Raw genomic sequence first — 12,741 nt, 5'->3', positions numbered from 1 at the left:
TATATATATATAGATATAGATATAAGCTAATCATGCTGGACACAGTCCATGTCCCACATGGGGCTCATAGTTTCAATCCTCATTTTACAGATGAGGAAGCTGAGGCCCAGAGATGGGAATTGACTTGCCCAAGGTCACACAGCAGACAAGTGGCAGAGCCAGAATTAGAACCCAAGTCCTTCTGACTCCCAGGCCCTTGCTCTATATAAGAGGGCATGCTGCTTTCTATTCATTCAAATGTATTTATAGAGCGCTACTGCATGCAGAGCACTGTACTAAGCGCTTGGGAAGTACAAGTCGGCAACTTATAGATATGGTCCTTACCCAACAATGGGCTCACAGTCTAGAAGGGGGAGACAGACAATAAAACCAAACATGTGAACAGGTGTCAAGTCATCAGAACAAGTAGAAATAAAGCTAGATGCACCACATTAACAAAATAAATAGAATAGTAAATATGCACAAGTAAAATAAATAGACTAATAAATCTGTACAAACAGGGGCCATCTCTCTATGTTGCCAACTTGTACTTCCCAAGCGCTTAGTACAGTGCTCTGCACACAGTAAGCGCTCAATAACTACGATTGAATGAATGAATGAATACATACAGGTGCTGTGGGGAGGGGAAGGAGGTGGGGCAGGGGGATGGGGAGGAGGAGAGGAAAAAGGGGGCTCAGTCTGGGAAGGCCTCCTGGAGGAGGTGAGCTCTCAGTAGGGCTTTGAAGGGAGGAAGAGAGCTAGCTTGGTGGAAGGAGGTGAATTAATGTTTGTTCAATAAACCAGTTGGGAGTGCAAGAAGCTACCAAAATAAAACACTGGTGCCATCGTAAACTGGCTGCAGATGCAAACAGCACTGTAATAGAACCAACGGAAGAACAATCCTGTTTCTTCTTTGGGGATATTTGTAATGAATGAGCCCCCTCCTTCCTCTCCCCCTCTCCACCCTCTCCATCCCCCCACCTTATCTCCTTCCCCTCCCCACAGCACCTGTATAAATGTATATATGTTTGTACATAATTATTACTCTTTATTTTACTTGTACATATTTATCCTATTTATTTTATTTTGTTAGTATGTCTTATTTTGTTGTCTGTCTCCCCCTTCCAGACTGTGAGCCCGCTGTTGGGTAGGGACCGTCTCTACAAGTTGCCAACTTGTACTTCCCAAGTGCTTAGTACAGTGTTCTGCACACAGTAAGCGCTCAATAAATATGATTGATTGATTGATTGTCTAGAATTTTCTACCTCTGGAGATCTGGTCATTTTTGATATCAAATTCAAGGGCAAAAAAAAATCATGTTATCTGTTCTTTCCCTTCATTCAATCATATTTATTGAGCTCTTACTGTGTGCAGAGCACTGTACTAAGCGTTTGGAAAGTACAATTTGGCAACAGATAGAGACAATCCCTTCCCAACAATGGGCTCACAGTCTAGAAACAAAACAAAACAAGTAGACAGGCATCACATCCCGCTACAGTCTAACACCGCAGATTCTTGAGCCGACCTGAGATCCGATCCACGCATGCAGATGTGACTGAATAAGTCTAAGCGTGCAGCGTAGGGCACGGGCCTGGGAGTTAGAAGGACCTGGGTTCTAATCCCGGCTCGGCCCCTTTTCTTCTGTATGATCTTGAGCAAGTCACTTAACAACTCTGTGCCTCAGTTACCTCATCTGTAATAAAGGGATTAAGACTGTGAGCCCCACGTAGGACAGGGACTGTGTCCAACGCAATTTGCTTGTATTTACCCCAGCTCTTAAGTACATGGTACCCAGCACATGCTTCGCACTTAACAAATACCACAATTATTTTTTACCGCAATTATTACCTACCATCAGTGCTTAATTTTTTTGCGGGAGGTGGGGAGAGACTGGAAACTCTCCTACGGCTGAGTGAAACCACTCAGCTAGAATGCTTGAGAGTTCGAGGATGGCAGAGGGGTGTGGTTGCAGAGTTAGAAGCTCCTACCTTTCTAGTCCAACAAGGCTCTGTCCACTCAGGGTGTCACAGGTCTAAGCAGAAGGGTCCTGGGCAGTGGCCAAAATCACCAATTAGAGATATAGCTATAAAATCTATAAAACCTAACCCTGATGTGCACAGTGTTAAACTGGCCTTTCCATTTAGCTCCAAAGTGCAATAACATGCGAAAGCTACTGAAAAAGTATGATAACCTTTTAAATCCCACCGTTGAATCTTCCTAGTACCCGCCTTTGGAATAAGCGTTTTTCGAATGCGAGACAGTGGCACCAGAAGAAGTTTAATACCTAATGGTTTTAAAGGTCTCCCCCTTCTAGACTGTGAGCCCATTGTTGGGTAGGGACCGTCTCTATATGTTGCCAACTTGTACTTCCCAAGTGCTTAGTACAGTGCTCTGCACATAGTAAGCACTCAATAAATACGATTGAATGAATGAATGAATGGTGTCTCCTGGCAAAGATAAATCTCCAATCAACCTCCCACTCAAACAATGATATTTATTGAGCACTTACTGTGTGTGGAGCACTTGGGAAAGTACAGTGCAACAGAGTTAGTACATGTGATACCTGCCCATGAGGACTCTAGAACAGGGGGATAGATATTGAAACATATCATGGAGAGGTGGCAATGCAGAATTCAGTTGCCTAAATCCCCTCTCAGAAGTCACTCTCTCCTCCAGGGTCACCCGGTTTAGGAAGAGATTAATTTACTATTATTATTATTGTTATTATTATATTTGTTAAGCACTCTCTATATTTCAAACACCGTTCTAAGCACTGGGATAGTTTCAAGTTAATCAGGTTAGATGCAGTCCCTGTCCCCCATGGGGCTCACAGTCTAAGGAGTAGGGGGAACAGGTATTTAATCCCCATTTTACAATTTATAAAATAAAAATTCCTTTAAATCATCATCATCATCAATCTTATTTATTGAGCACTTACTATGTGCAGAGCACTGTACTAAGCGCTTGGGAAGTACAAATTGGCAACATATAGAGACAGTCCCTACCCAACAGTGGGCTCACAGTCTAAAAGGGGGAGACAAAACCAAACATACTAACAAAATAAAATAAATAGGATAGATATGTACAAGTAAAATAAATAAATAAATAGAGTAATAAATATGTACAAACATATATACATATATACAGGTGCTGTGGGGAAGGGAAGGAGGTAAAATGGGGGGGATGGAGAGGGGGACGAGGGGGAGAGGAAGGAAGGGGCTCAGTCTGGGAAGGCCTCCTGGAGGAGGTGAGCTCTCAGCAGGGCCTTGAAGGGAGGAAGAGAGCTAGCTTGGTGGATGGCCAGAGGGGTTGGGGGCATTCCAGGCCCGGGGGATGACGTGGGCCGGGGGTCGATGACGGGACAGGCGAGAACGAGGTACAGTGAGGAGATTAGCAGCAGAGGAGCAGAGGGTGCGGGCTGGGCTGGAGAAGGAGAGAAGGGAGGTGAGGTAGGAGGGGGTGAGGTGATGGACAGCCTTGAAGCCCAGGCTGAGGAGTTTCTGCCTGATGCGCAGATTGATTGGTAGCCACTGGAGAGTTTTGAGGAGGGGAGTGATATGCCCAGAGCGTTTCTGGACAAAGATAATCCGGGCAGCAGCATGAAGTATGGATTGAAGTGGAGAGAGACACGAGGATCAGATAAATAATTATCTGAACATGAGACAGCGGTGCTGAAGCCCTATAGTGAATAAAAGGCTTGTTTATCGAAAGGATTGATATGCTTACAGAGGTCTGGTCATCGATGACATTCACAGCACAGTAATGATTATTGTTAATGAATACAAGTTGCTTGCCCCTTAAAATTTCTGATGCATCTCCCTGTAGCCCTATTTTTGGGGTACCACCAGTTTCCAATTTGACTAAACTCCTGTTTGCTCCAGTTTCTTTACAGTTTATGGTTTCCCCTCTGTGTTTTATAATTGCCATCTGCCAGCTTTAATTTTTCGCTATGATGGATAACTTTATAACTTTATCCCATCCCTGCACTTCACCCACAACCATTTCAGACATGTGGCACAAATCCTACAATTCCAGTACCTGTGTGAACAGAGAGAGGCAGTGTCACCTGGTAGTCCGAAGGACCTGGGTTCTAATCCCTCCTCCTCCACTTGTCTGCTGGATAACCTTGGACAAGTGACTTCTCTTCTCTATGCCTCAGTTATCTCATCTGTAAAATGGGGATTAAGATGGCGAGCCCCATGCGGTACATGGACTGTGTCCTATTCGTGTGGTACATGGACTGTGTCCCATCTGATTATTTTGGATTTCCCCCAGTGTTTAGCACAGTGCCTCACACATAATAATAATAATAATAGTATTTGTTAAGCGCTTACTATGTGCAAAGCACTGTTCTAAGCGCTGGGGAGGTTACAAGGTGATCAGGTTGTCCCACGGGGGGCTCACAGTTTTTAATCCCCATTTTGCAGATGAGGTAACTGAGGCACAGAGAAGTTGTGACTTGCCCAAAGTCACACAGCTGACAAGCGGCAGAGCTGGGATTTGAACCCATGACCTCTGACTCCAAAGCCCGGGCTCTTTCCACTGAGCCATGCAGCTTCTCCTGCTTATAATAATAATTATGGTATTTGTTAAGCGCGTACTATGTGCCAAGCACTGTTGGGCCCATTTCAGTTCACTGTAAGCAGCTGATTGGGTTGCCTGTTACCATCCATTCTCCTCACAAGGCACTTAGGAGAGAAGCTGGGAAACCAGGAGCCTTGCCCGGAGAGCTGTGCTGGAGAGCGGAGCTGACTGTGTACTAGGACTCATTGTCGGAAACCATGTCCTTCCACTAGAGAAGCAACATGACGTAGTGAATAGAGCCTGAGCCTGGGAGTTATGGGTTCTAATCCAGGCTCCACCACTTGTCTGCTGGGGGGCCCTTGGACAAGGCACTTTACCTCTCTGCGCCTCAGTTACCGCACCTGTAAAATGGGGATTGCGACTGTGAGCCCCATGTGGGACAAGGGACTGTGTCCAACCCGATTTTCTTGTATCCACCCCAGTGCTTGGTATAGCGCCTGGAACATAGTAAGCACTTAACGAATACCGCAGTTATTATTATCATTGTTGTTATTGTTTGATGTAGAGCATGGTTTGACGATTGAAAGGCTGGTGAAACTGCAGGGGAGACCAGTGCTTCTACCACAGGGCGGGAGTTCACAGCCAAATCCCCGGTTGCACATCTTCATTCTTTCAGTCTTATTTAATAATGGCATTTATTAAGTGCTTACTATGTGCAGAGCACTGTTCTAAGCGCTGGGGAGGTTACAAGGTGATCAGGTTGTCCCCAGGGGAGCTCACAGTCTTAATCCCCATTTTACAGATGAGGCAACTGAGGCCCAGAGAAGTTAAGTGATTGCCCAAGGTCACCCAGCTGACAATTGGCAGAGCCAGGGTTTGAACCAATGACCTCTGACTCCATAGCCCATGCTCTTTCCATTGAGTCACGCTGCTTCTCTGTCCTATTTATTGAGCGCTGTGTGCAAAGCACTATACTAAGCACTTGGGAGAGTACAATCAATGAATCAATCAATCGTATTTATTGAGTGCTTACTGCGTGCAGAGCACTGTACTAAGCGCTTAGTACAAGATAACGACAGACACATTCAGTGCCACAGCAAACTCACACCTCAAGGCCTTGGCGGTTTGGTGAAAGTTTACTGCCTTAGGTTGAACGCTGCACCTTGAGTATGTGGACTCTGGTCATCCTCTGTTTCGTCCAAGGTTATACTGAACCTCATCTTAGGGTGAGCCAGGGGTGAGTGCAAAGATCAGGTGCCTGACCCCACGAGGACCAGGGAGGAGGAGGAGGAGGTGATGTTGGCTGGAGGGGGTCATCATGGGACCGCCCAGGCCTCCGAAGCCCTGGTGACCCCTAGCCTGGGGCAGGCCACTTCCCCAGCTTCTGCCAGCCTCTGGCCATCTGGGAAGTGGGGAAAAGGGTGACGGGGGTAATGCAGGGAAGAAGAAGGGGGTTGAGAGGAAAGGGGAATGGGCCAGTTTGGGCAGTGGAGGGAGAGGAAAGGAGCTGAGAGAAGGGAGGAGGCAGAGAGGAGGACCTGAGTGACAGGAGAGAGAGAGAGAGGGGGGAGACAATGATGGAGGAGAAGGGAGGATGGGGAGGAAGGAGGCAGGGCGGGTGTGGGGAGTGGGTCCCTCCTAGCGTGGGGCGGGCACAGCGGGCACAGCGAGGGGAAGGGGCTGCTGCTGCCACCGCTGCCACCCTTGCTGCTCCAGCTGCTGCCGGTGCCACCATTCGGGAGTGAGGGAGGGAAGAGCTGGGGGGTGGCACAGGGACCCAGCCCCAGCAGAAGCTGGGGCAGGGGCAAGAGGGAAACAGGAGGAGGAGACGGAGGGAGAGGGAGAGGAGGACCAAGAGGAAGAAAAGAGGAGGAGAGGGAAGGGGAGGGCTAGAAGGGAGAGGAGGGAAAGAGGAGGGGGAGGAGGAGGAGACGGAGGGAGAGGGAGAGGAGGACCAAGAGGAAGAAAAGAGGAGGAGAGGGAAGGGGAGGGCTAGAAGGGAGAGGAGGGAAAGAGAAGGGGGAGGAGGAGAGAAGACGGAGGGAGAGGGAAAGGAGGACGAAGAGGAAGAAGAAAGGAGGAGGAGGAGAGGGAGAGAGATAGAAGGGAGAGGAGGAGGAGGGAAAGAGGAGGAGGAGGGAGAGGAGGACGAAGAGGAGAAAGAAAAAAGAGAGGGATAGAAGGGAGAGGGAGAGGTGAGTGAAGAGGAAGAAAAAAGGAGGAGAGAGAGGGGGATAGAAGGGAGAGAGGGAGAGGTGGACGAAGAGGAAGAAAAAGGAGAGAAGGATAGAAGGCAGAGAGGGAAGAGGAGGAGGAGGGAAAGAGGAGGGGGAGAGGGAGAGGAGGGGGGAGAGGAAGAAAAAAGGAGGAGGAGAAGAGGAAGGGAGAGGAATAGAAGGGGGAGGAGGGAAAGAGGAGGAGGAGAGAAGACAGAGGGAGAGGGAAAGGAGGACGGAGAGGAAGAAAAAAGGAGAGAGAGGGATAGGGAGAGAGGGAGGAGGAGGAGGAGACAGAGGGAGAGAGAAGGACGAAGAGGAAGAAAAAAGGAGGAGAGGGAGAGAGAGAGGGATAGAAGGGAGCGAGGAGGAAGAGAAGGAGGGAGAGGGAGAAGAGGACGAAGAGGAAGAAAAAAGGAGGAGGCGGAGGAGCGTGCGGGGAAGGGCTAGGAGGGGGAGGAGGCCAGGGCCAGGGAGGATGGGGTGCGGGGGCAGCCGGGCCGATGCCATCGAGCCGCGCTACTACGAGAGCTGGACCCGGGAGACCGAGTCCACCTGGCTGACCAACACCGACACCGACCCGCCGCTGCCCAACGGCCCCGACCCCGCCGGGGGGCTCCCCGGGGGCAGCGGCTCCCAGCCCGCCGGACTCACCCACCGAGGAGCCCCGGACCGCGGTGAGGCGGCGGGGGGCGGGGGACGCGGGGGTGGGGAGGGACACGGATGGATGGATGGAGGGATGGATGGATGCATGGATGGATGGATAGATAGATGGACAGGTGGTTGGACAGATGGATGACTGGACAGATGGGTGGTTGGACAGATGGGTGGATAGATAGATGGACAGGTGGTTGGACGGATGGTTGGATGGATGGATGGATGGATGGATAGATGGATGGATGGACGGAGGGATGGATGGAGAGGTGGATGGTTGGACATACGGACTGATGGATAGATGGATGGAGAGATGTATGGTTGGATGTACGGACAGATGGATGGATGGATGGAGAGATGGATGGTTGGACGTACGGACAGATGGATGGATAATAATAATAATAATAATGGCATTTGTTAAGCGCTTACTATGTGCAAAGCACTGTTCTAAGTGCTGGGGGAATACAAGGTGATCAGGTTGTCCCACGTGGGGCTCACAGTCATCATCCCCATTTTACAGATGAGGTAACTGAGGCTCCGAGAAGTTAAGTGACTTGCCCAAGGCCACACAGCAGACATGTGGCAGAGCTGGGATTCAAACCCATGACCTCTGACTCCAAAGCCCGTGCTCTTTCCACTGAGCCACGCTGCCTCTCTAAGAATGGGCGGAGAGATGGATGGAGAGGTGGATGGTTGGGCATACGGATGGATGGATGGATGGATGGATGGATGGATGGATGGAGAGATGGATGGAGAGGTGGATGGTTGGATGTATGGACAGATGGATGGATGGTTGGATGGATGATGGACGGATGGATGGTTGGATGGACAGACAGCTGAGTGCCATCAAAGTGCCCAAACTAAGTGCCCATCAGCCTCATTCCTCTAATCTTGGCATTTTGCGTTCTGTTAATACCCTTGTAGTTCAGATGTTTATGTTGAGGCAGCTACGGAAACCTTGGTTTTCTTTCAATCATACCTGTTGCCTAGTGCCCTGGCAGAAAATTTCCAGGTGCAGAAACATTTATGCCTTAATTTCTGTTCTCTTCCTGGGTACAGATATCACTAATACATTTATAAAATATGTGGAATAGTTGAATTCTAAATCTTAGGTAAACCAAGCTGGAAAGGACATGTGGAGAAATGAAAAAAAGATTGAGTAAGATCAGATTCAATAGGTTAAATATGCAAGGCAATAGATGGTAAGGCAAAACTCAAAAAAATATTTTCAGAATGGTAAAACACAGACTGAGTTCAGATATATTAGAAAAAGTATCTGGGAATCAAACAATGAGGAGCTAAATAAATCAGCCATGTAGTGTCATTATTCTAAAGCATGATATGTTGGGATGTTGAACAGGAGTATGACAAGCAAAAGTCAGAAAACTATCTTTAGGCTAATCTTCCTTTGCAAGGCTCAAACCTGTATTAGATTCCTGGTTCCAATTTCAGTCATTTTACTTTGAAAGGGAGCTAAAGATGCTGGAGAATGTTTGGGGAACAATAACCGAAATGATTAAATGGTTGGAAAACAGGTCAGATAAGGACGTTTAAAGGAATTAGTGTTATTCTGTGGAAGAAAAGGGCTGACCTTTCAATTCTCTGAGGGATCTGTGTGAAACCCTGGCCAAGCACTCGATTGATTAATTGTTGGTATTTGTTGAATATTTACTCTGCAGAGCACTGAGCACTTGGGGAGGTACGATACAGTTGTTAGACTTGATTTCTGCCCTCAAGGAGCTTCTAGTCTAACAGGGGAAACAGAAATTAAAATAAATTGTAGGTAAGGGAAGCAACCGGTATAAAGCACTGTGTGCAATACAACAAAGTTGGTTGACACATTCCCTGCCCACAGTGAACATGCTGTTTTGAGGGGACTAGACTGTCAGTACTGTGGGGGTGGGGAGGATGAAGGAGAGGATCCCAGTGCTTAGTGGATGGGAGTAAGTGCATGGGAGAGGCAGGAGGGAGGAAAAACAGGGTGGAGGGATGAGAGCTCAGTCCAGGAAGGCTTCCTGGAGGTGATGTGATTTTTGGAGGGCCTTGAAGACAGGAAAAGTGCCGGTATGTCACATATGCAAGAGGAGGGAATTCTAGGAGGAAGGACTGGAGCAAGGAGGCAACTGTGGGCAAGGCAAGAGTGGCGGAGGAACGAGCAGGGTGGTATTAGGGAAATAAAGTGAGTGGGCTGAGTTGTGTTGGGAAAGGACCGAGGCTATTTACAGGGGACAGAGCTAATTGAGGATCTTGAACTCAGTGATAAGGAATTTCTGCTTGATATGGAGATGGATGGGCAGTTTTTGGGGTGAGGAGATGGGTGCAGAACGGTTTTTCAGAAAGATGGCCTGGGCAGAAAGAAGAGTGATGTAATGGCCAGAGAGGCTGGAGGCTAGGAGGTCAGCAAGGAGGCTGATGCAAAAGTCACAACGGGATATGGCGTGGGTTTGAACCTGGGTGATTGCGGTTGGAATGGAGAGAAAGGAGCAAATTTTGGAGATGCGGAGATGGAATCGCTGAGGTAAGTGACGAAGTGAAGGTTGAAGAAGTGAGATGGGTCAAGGATAATGCCGAAGTTGAAGGCCTGCGAGACAGGAAGGGTGGTGGTGGTGGTGGTGTCGCCAGTGATGGGAAAGACGGGGTGAGGAGAGAGAGTTTGAGAAGGAACCAATCAATTCATGGTATTCATTGAGTGCTTACTGTGTGTAGAGCACTGTACTAGATGCTTGGGAGAGTACAACACAACAGAGTTCATAGACACAATCTCTGCCCTCCAGGAGTTTGCAATCTAGCGAAGGCAACATTAAATAAATTCAAATAAATTATGCATAGGGAAAGCAGCAGAGTATAAGTATGTGTACACAGGTGTTGTGAGGCTGGAGTGTGGTGAGTATCAAAGTGCCCTAATGCATTAAGTTGTCTGTCTCCCCCTTCTAGACTGTGAGCCTGTTGTTGGGTAGGCACCATCTCTATGTGTTGACAACTTGTACTTCCCAAGCGCTTAGTACAGTGCTCTGCACACAGTAAGTGCTCAATAAATATGATTGAATGAATGAATGAATGGATGGACAGGGCAGGCACGCTCACAATTGAGCAGCAACCGTACTCAGCAGCTCCCTTCCATGCGAGAGCCACCTTCCCACCCCGACACCATCTTCCACATCACCCTTGGTTTCTTCTTTCCTCTCCCTTGGCATCTATTATGATCAATATTCTTATCTTAATGGTATTTGTTAAGCGCTTACTATGTGCCAAGCACTATTCTAAATGCTGGGGTAGGTACAAAGTAATCAGGATGTCCCACGTGGGGCTCACAGTCTTCATCCCCATTTTACAGATGAGCGAACTGAGGCCCAGAGAAGTTAAGTGACTTGCCCAAAGTCACACAGCTGACAGGTGGCGGAGCTGGGATTAGAACCCATGACCTCCAACCCCCAAGCCTGTGCTCTTTCCATTAAGCCATGCTGCTTCTATCCGGCTTCTATCTATCCAGGCATGGTTACCTGGTTGCGGGACAGGGCGGGGAGGAGCCTACCCCCGGCACCCCGTTCCATCATGAGTCTCCCAAAGGAAATACCCTTAATCCTGGTTTATCCACCCTGCATGGGTGTCCCTCCAGTCGGCCAACCAGCCCTGCCCTTCCCTGGCCCCCTCATTCCTGCATCCCCACCATCCACTTGCCCTTGTTCGTCTTGGGTTTGGATCCAATGTGTAAATGACACTTCGGGATGAAATTACTGCCACTGCAGAAGCACGGCACGCATTCCCCGTGTCTTTCCAGATGCTCATTTCCTGAGGAAATTGTGATTGGGATTGTGATTCTGATTGTGTCTGTGAAAACTGGTGAATTTATCCCAACTCGGTGCCTATGTTCACCAAACCAGGGAATAGTTTAGACTGGACAGTTTTAATAAACTCCTTCGTGTGTACCTCGTGAAGTGGGAGAGACTTCTTTGGAATGAGATTTAAGACTGGTTTAGAAACAGTCCAGTTAGACATGGTCCATATTTCTTAATTACGTTATTGAACTCTGCTATTGCTAGACTCAGTTCAGTCAGTCAATGATATTTATTGAGCACCCATTGTGTGCAGAACACTGCCTTTAATGCTTGGGCGAGGACAATAGAGTTTAGTAAATCTGGTCCCTGTCCAGAAAGAGTTTACAATGATGGGAGAATGACACTAAAATAAGATAGGAAATATATAAAGATATTAATTACAATTATTATGGTATTTAAACATTTACTATGTGCCAGGCACTGTACTAAGCGCGGGGGTGGAGACAAGCAAATTGGGTCCCTGTCCCTCGTGGGGCTCAGTTTCAATCCCCATTTTACGCCGAGAAATGTCACACAACAGACAAGTGGCGGAGCTGGGATTATAACCCATGACCTTCTGACTCCCCAGGCCCATTCTCTATCCACTGCACCATAACTTTCCAAGGGTAGGGAGCTTGTGAGTACTGAAGTGCTGAAGTGGCAGTAGAGGGGTTATAAATTGAAAGGTTAGAAATTAATTGGGGAAGGCCTCCTGGGAGAGATGACTTTTAGACTGTGAGCCCAATGTTGGGTAGAGACTGTCTCTATATGTTGCCAATTTGTACTTCCCAAGCGCTTAGTACAGTGCTCTGCACATAGCGCTCAATAAATACGATTGATGATGATTGTGTCTACAACAGACAATAATAATAATAGTATTAAGCTCTTACTATGTTAAGCACTGTTCTAAGTGCTGGGGTAGAGACAAGCTATTCAGGTTGGACACGGTCCCTGTCCCACATAACAATAATAATAATAATAATGATAGCATTTATTAAGCGCTTACTATGTGCAAAGCACTGTTTTAAGCGCTGGGGAGGTTACAAGGTGATCAGGGTGTCCCACGGGGGGCTCACAGTCTTAATCCCCATTTTACAGATGAAGCAACTGAGGCACAGAGAAGCTAAGTGACTTGCCCGAAGTCACACAGCTGGCAATTGGTGGAGATGGGATTTGAGCCCATGACCTCTGACTTCAAAGCCCGGGCTCTTTCCACTGAGCCATGCTGGCTCACAGTCTCAATCCCCAATTTACAGATGAGCTAACTGAGGCCCAGAGAAATTAAGTGATTTGCCCAGGGTCACACAGCAGACAGGTGGTAGAGCTGGGATTAGAACCCAGGTTCTTGTGACTCCACTAGGCAACTCTGTTAAGAGTTCTGCACTGGAGCATGGCTCGCTAGTCCAGCACTTAGAACAGTGCCTTGCACATAGTAAGCGCTTAATAAATGCCATCATTATTAGTAAGCATGCTGTGGGCAGGGAATGTATCTGTTAATTCTGGTGTATTGTACTCTCCCAAAATGTAGTACAGTGCTTCTGCACACCATAAGC

The 12,741-nt window shown here is 47.9% G+C and overlaps 1 protein-coding gene across 1 annotated transcript in view; it reads left to right on the top strand.

The window, feature by feature from the left end:
* Window positions 1-7,197: 7,197 nt before the first annotated feature.
* BAALC (BAALC binder of MAP3K1 and KLF4) overlaps window positions 7,198-12,741 on the top strand; it is a 52,933-nt gene continuing 47,389 nt past the window's right edge. The window contains exon 1 of the mRNA XM_038745335.1: window positions 7,198-7,396. Coding sequence (XP_038601263.1) covers window positions 7,198-7,396 — 199 coding nt within the window. The remainder of the gene's footprint in view (window positions 7,397-12,741) is intronic.

This window comes from Tachyglossus aculeatus, chromosome 4 (assembly GCF_015852505.1).
Source record: "Tachyglossus aculeatus isolate mTacAcu1 chromosome 4, mTacAcu1.pri, whole genome shotgun sequence".
Taxonomy (NCBI): Eukaryota; Metazoa; Chordata; class Mammalia; order Monotremata; family Tachyglossidae; genus Tachyglossus; species Tachyglossus aculeatus.
Note: the sequence above shows the minus strand (reverse complement) of the source record. Positions and strands in the feature narration are given on the sequence as shown.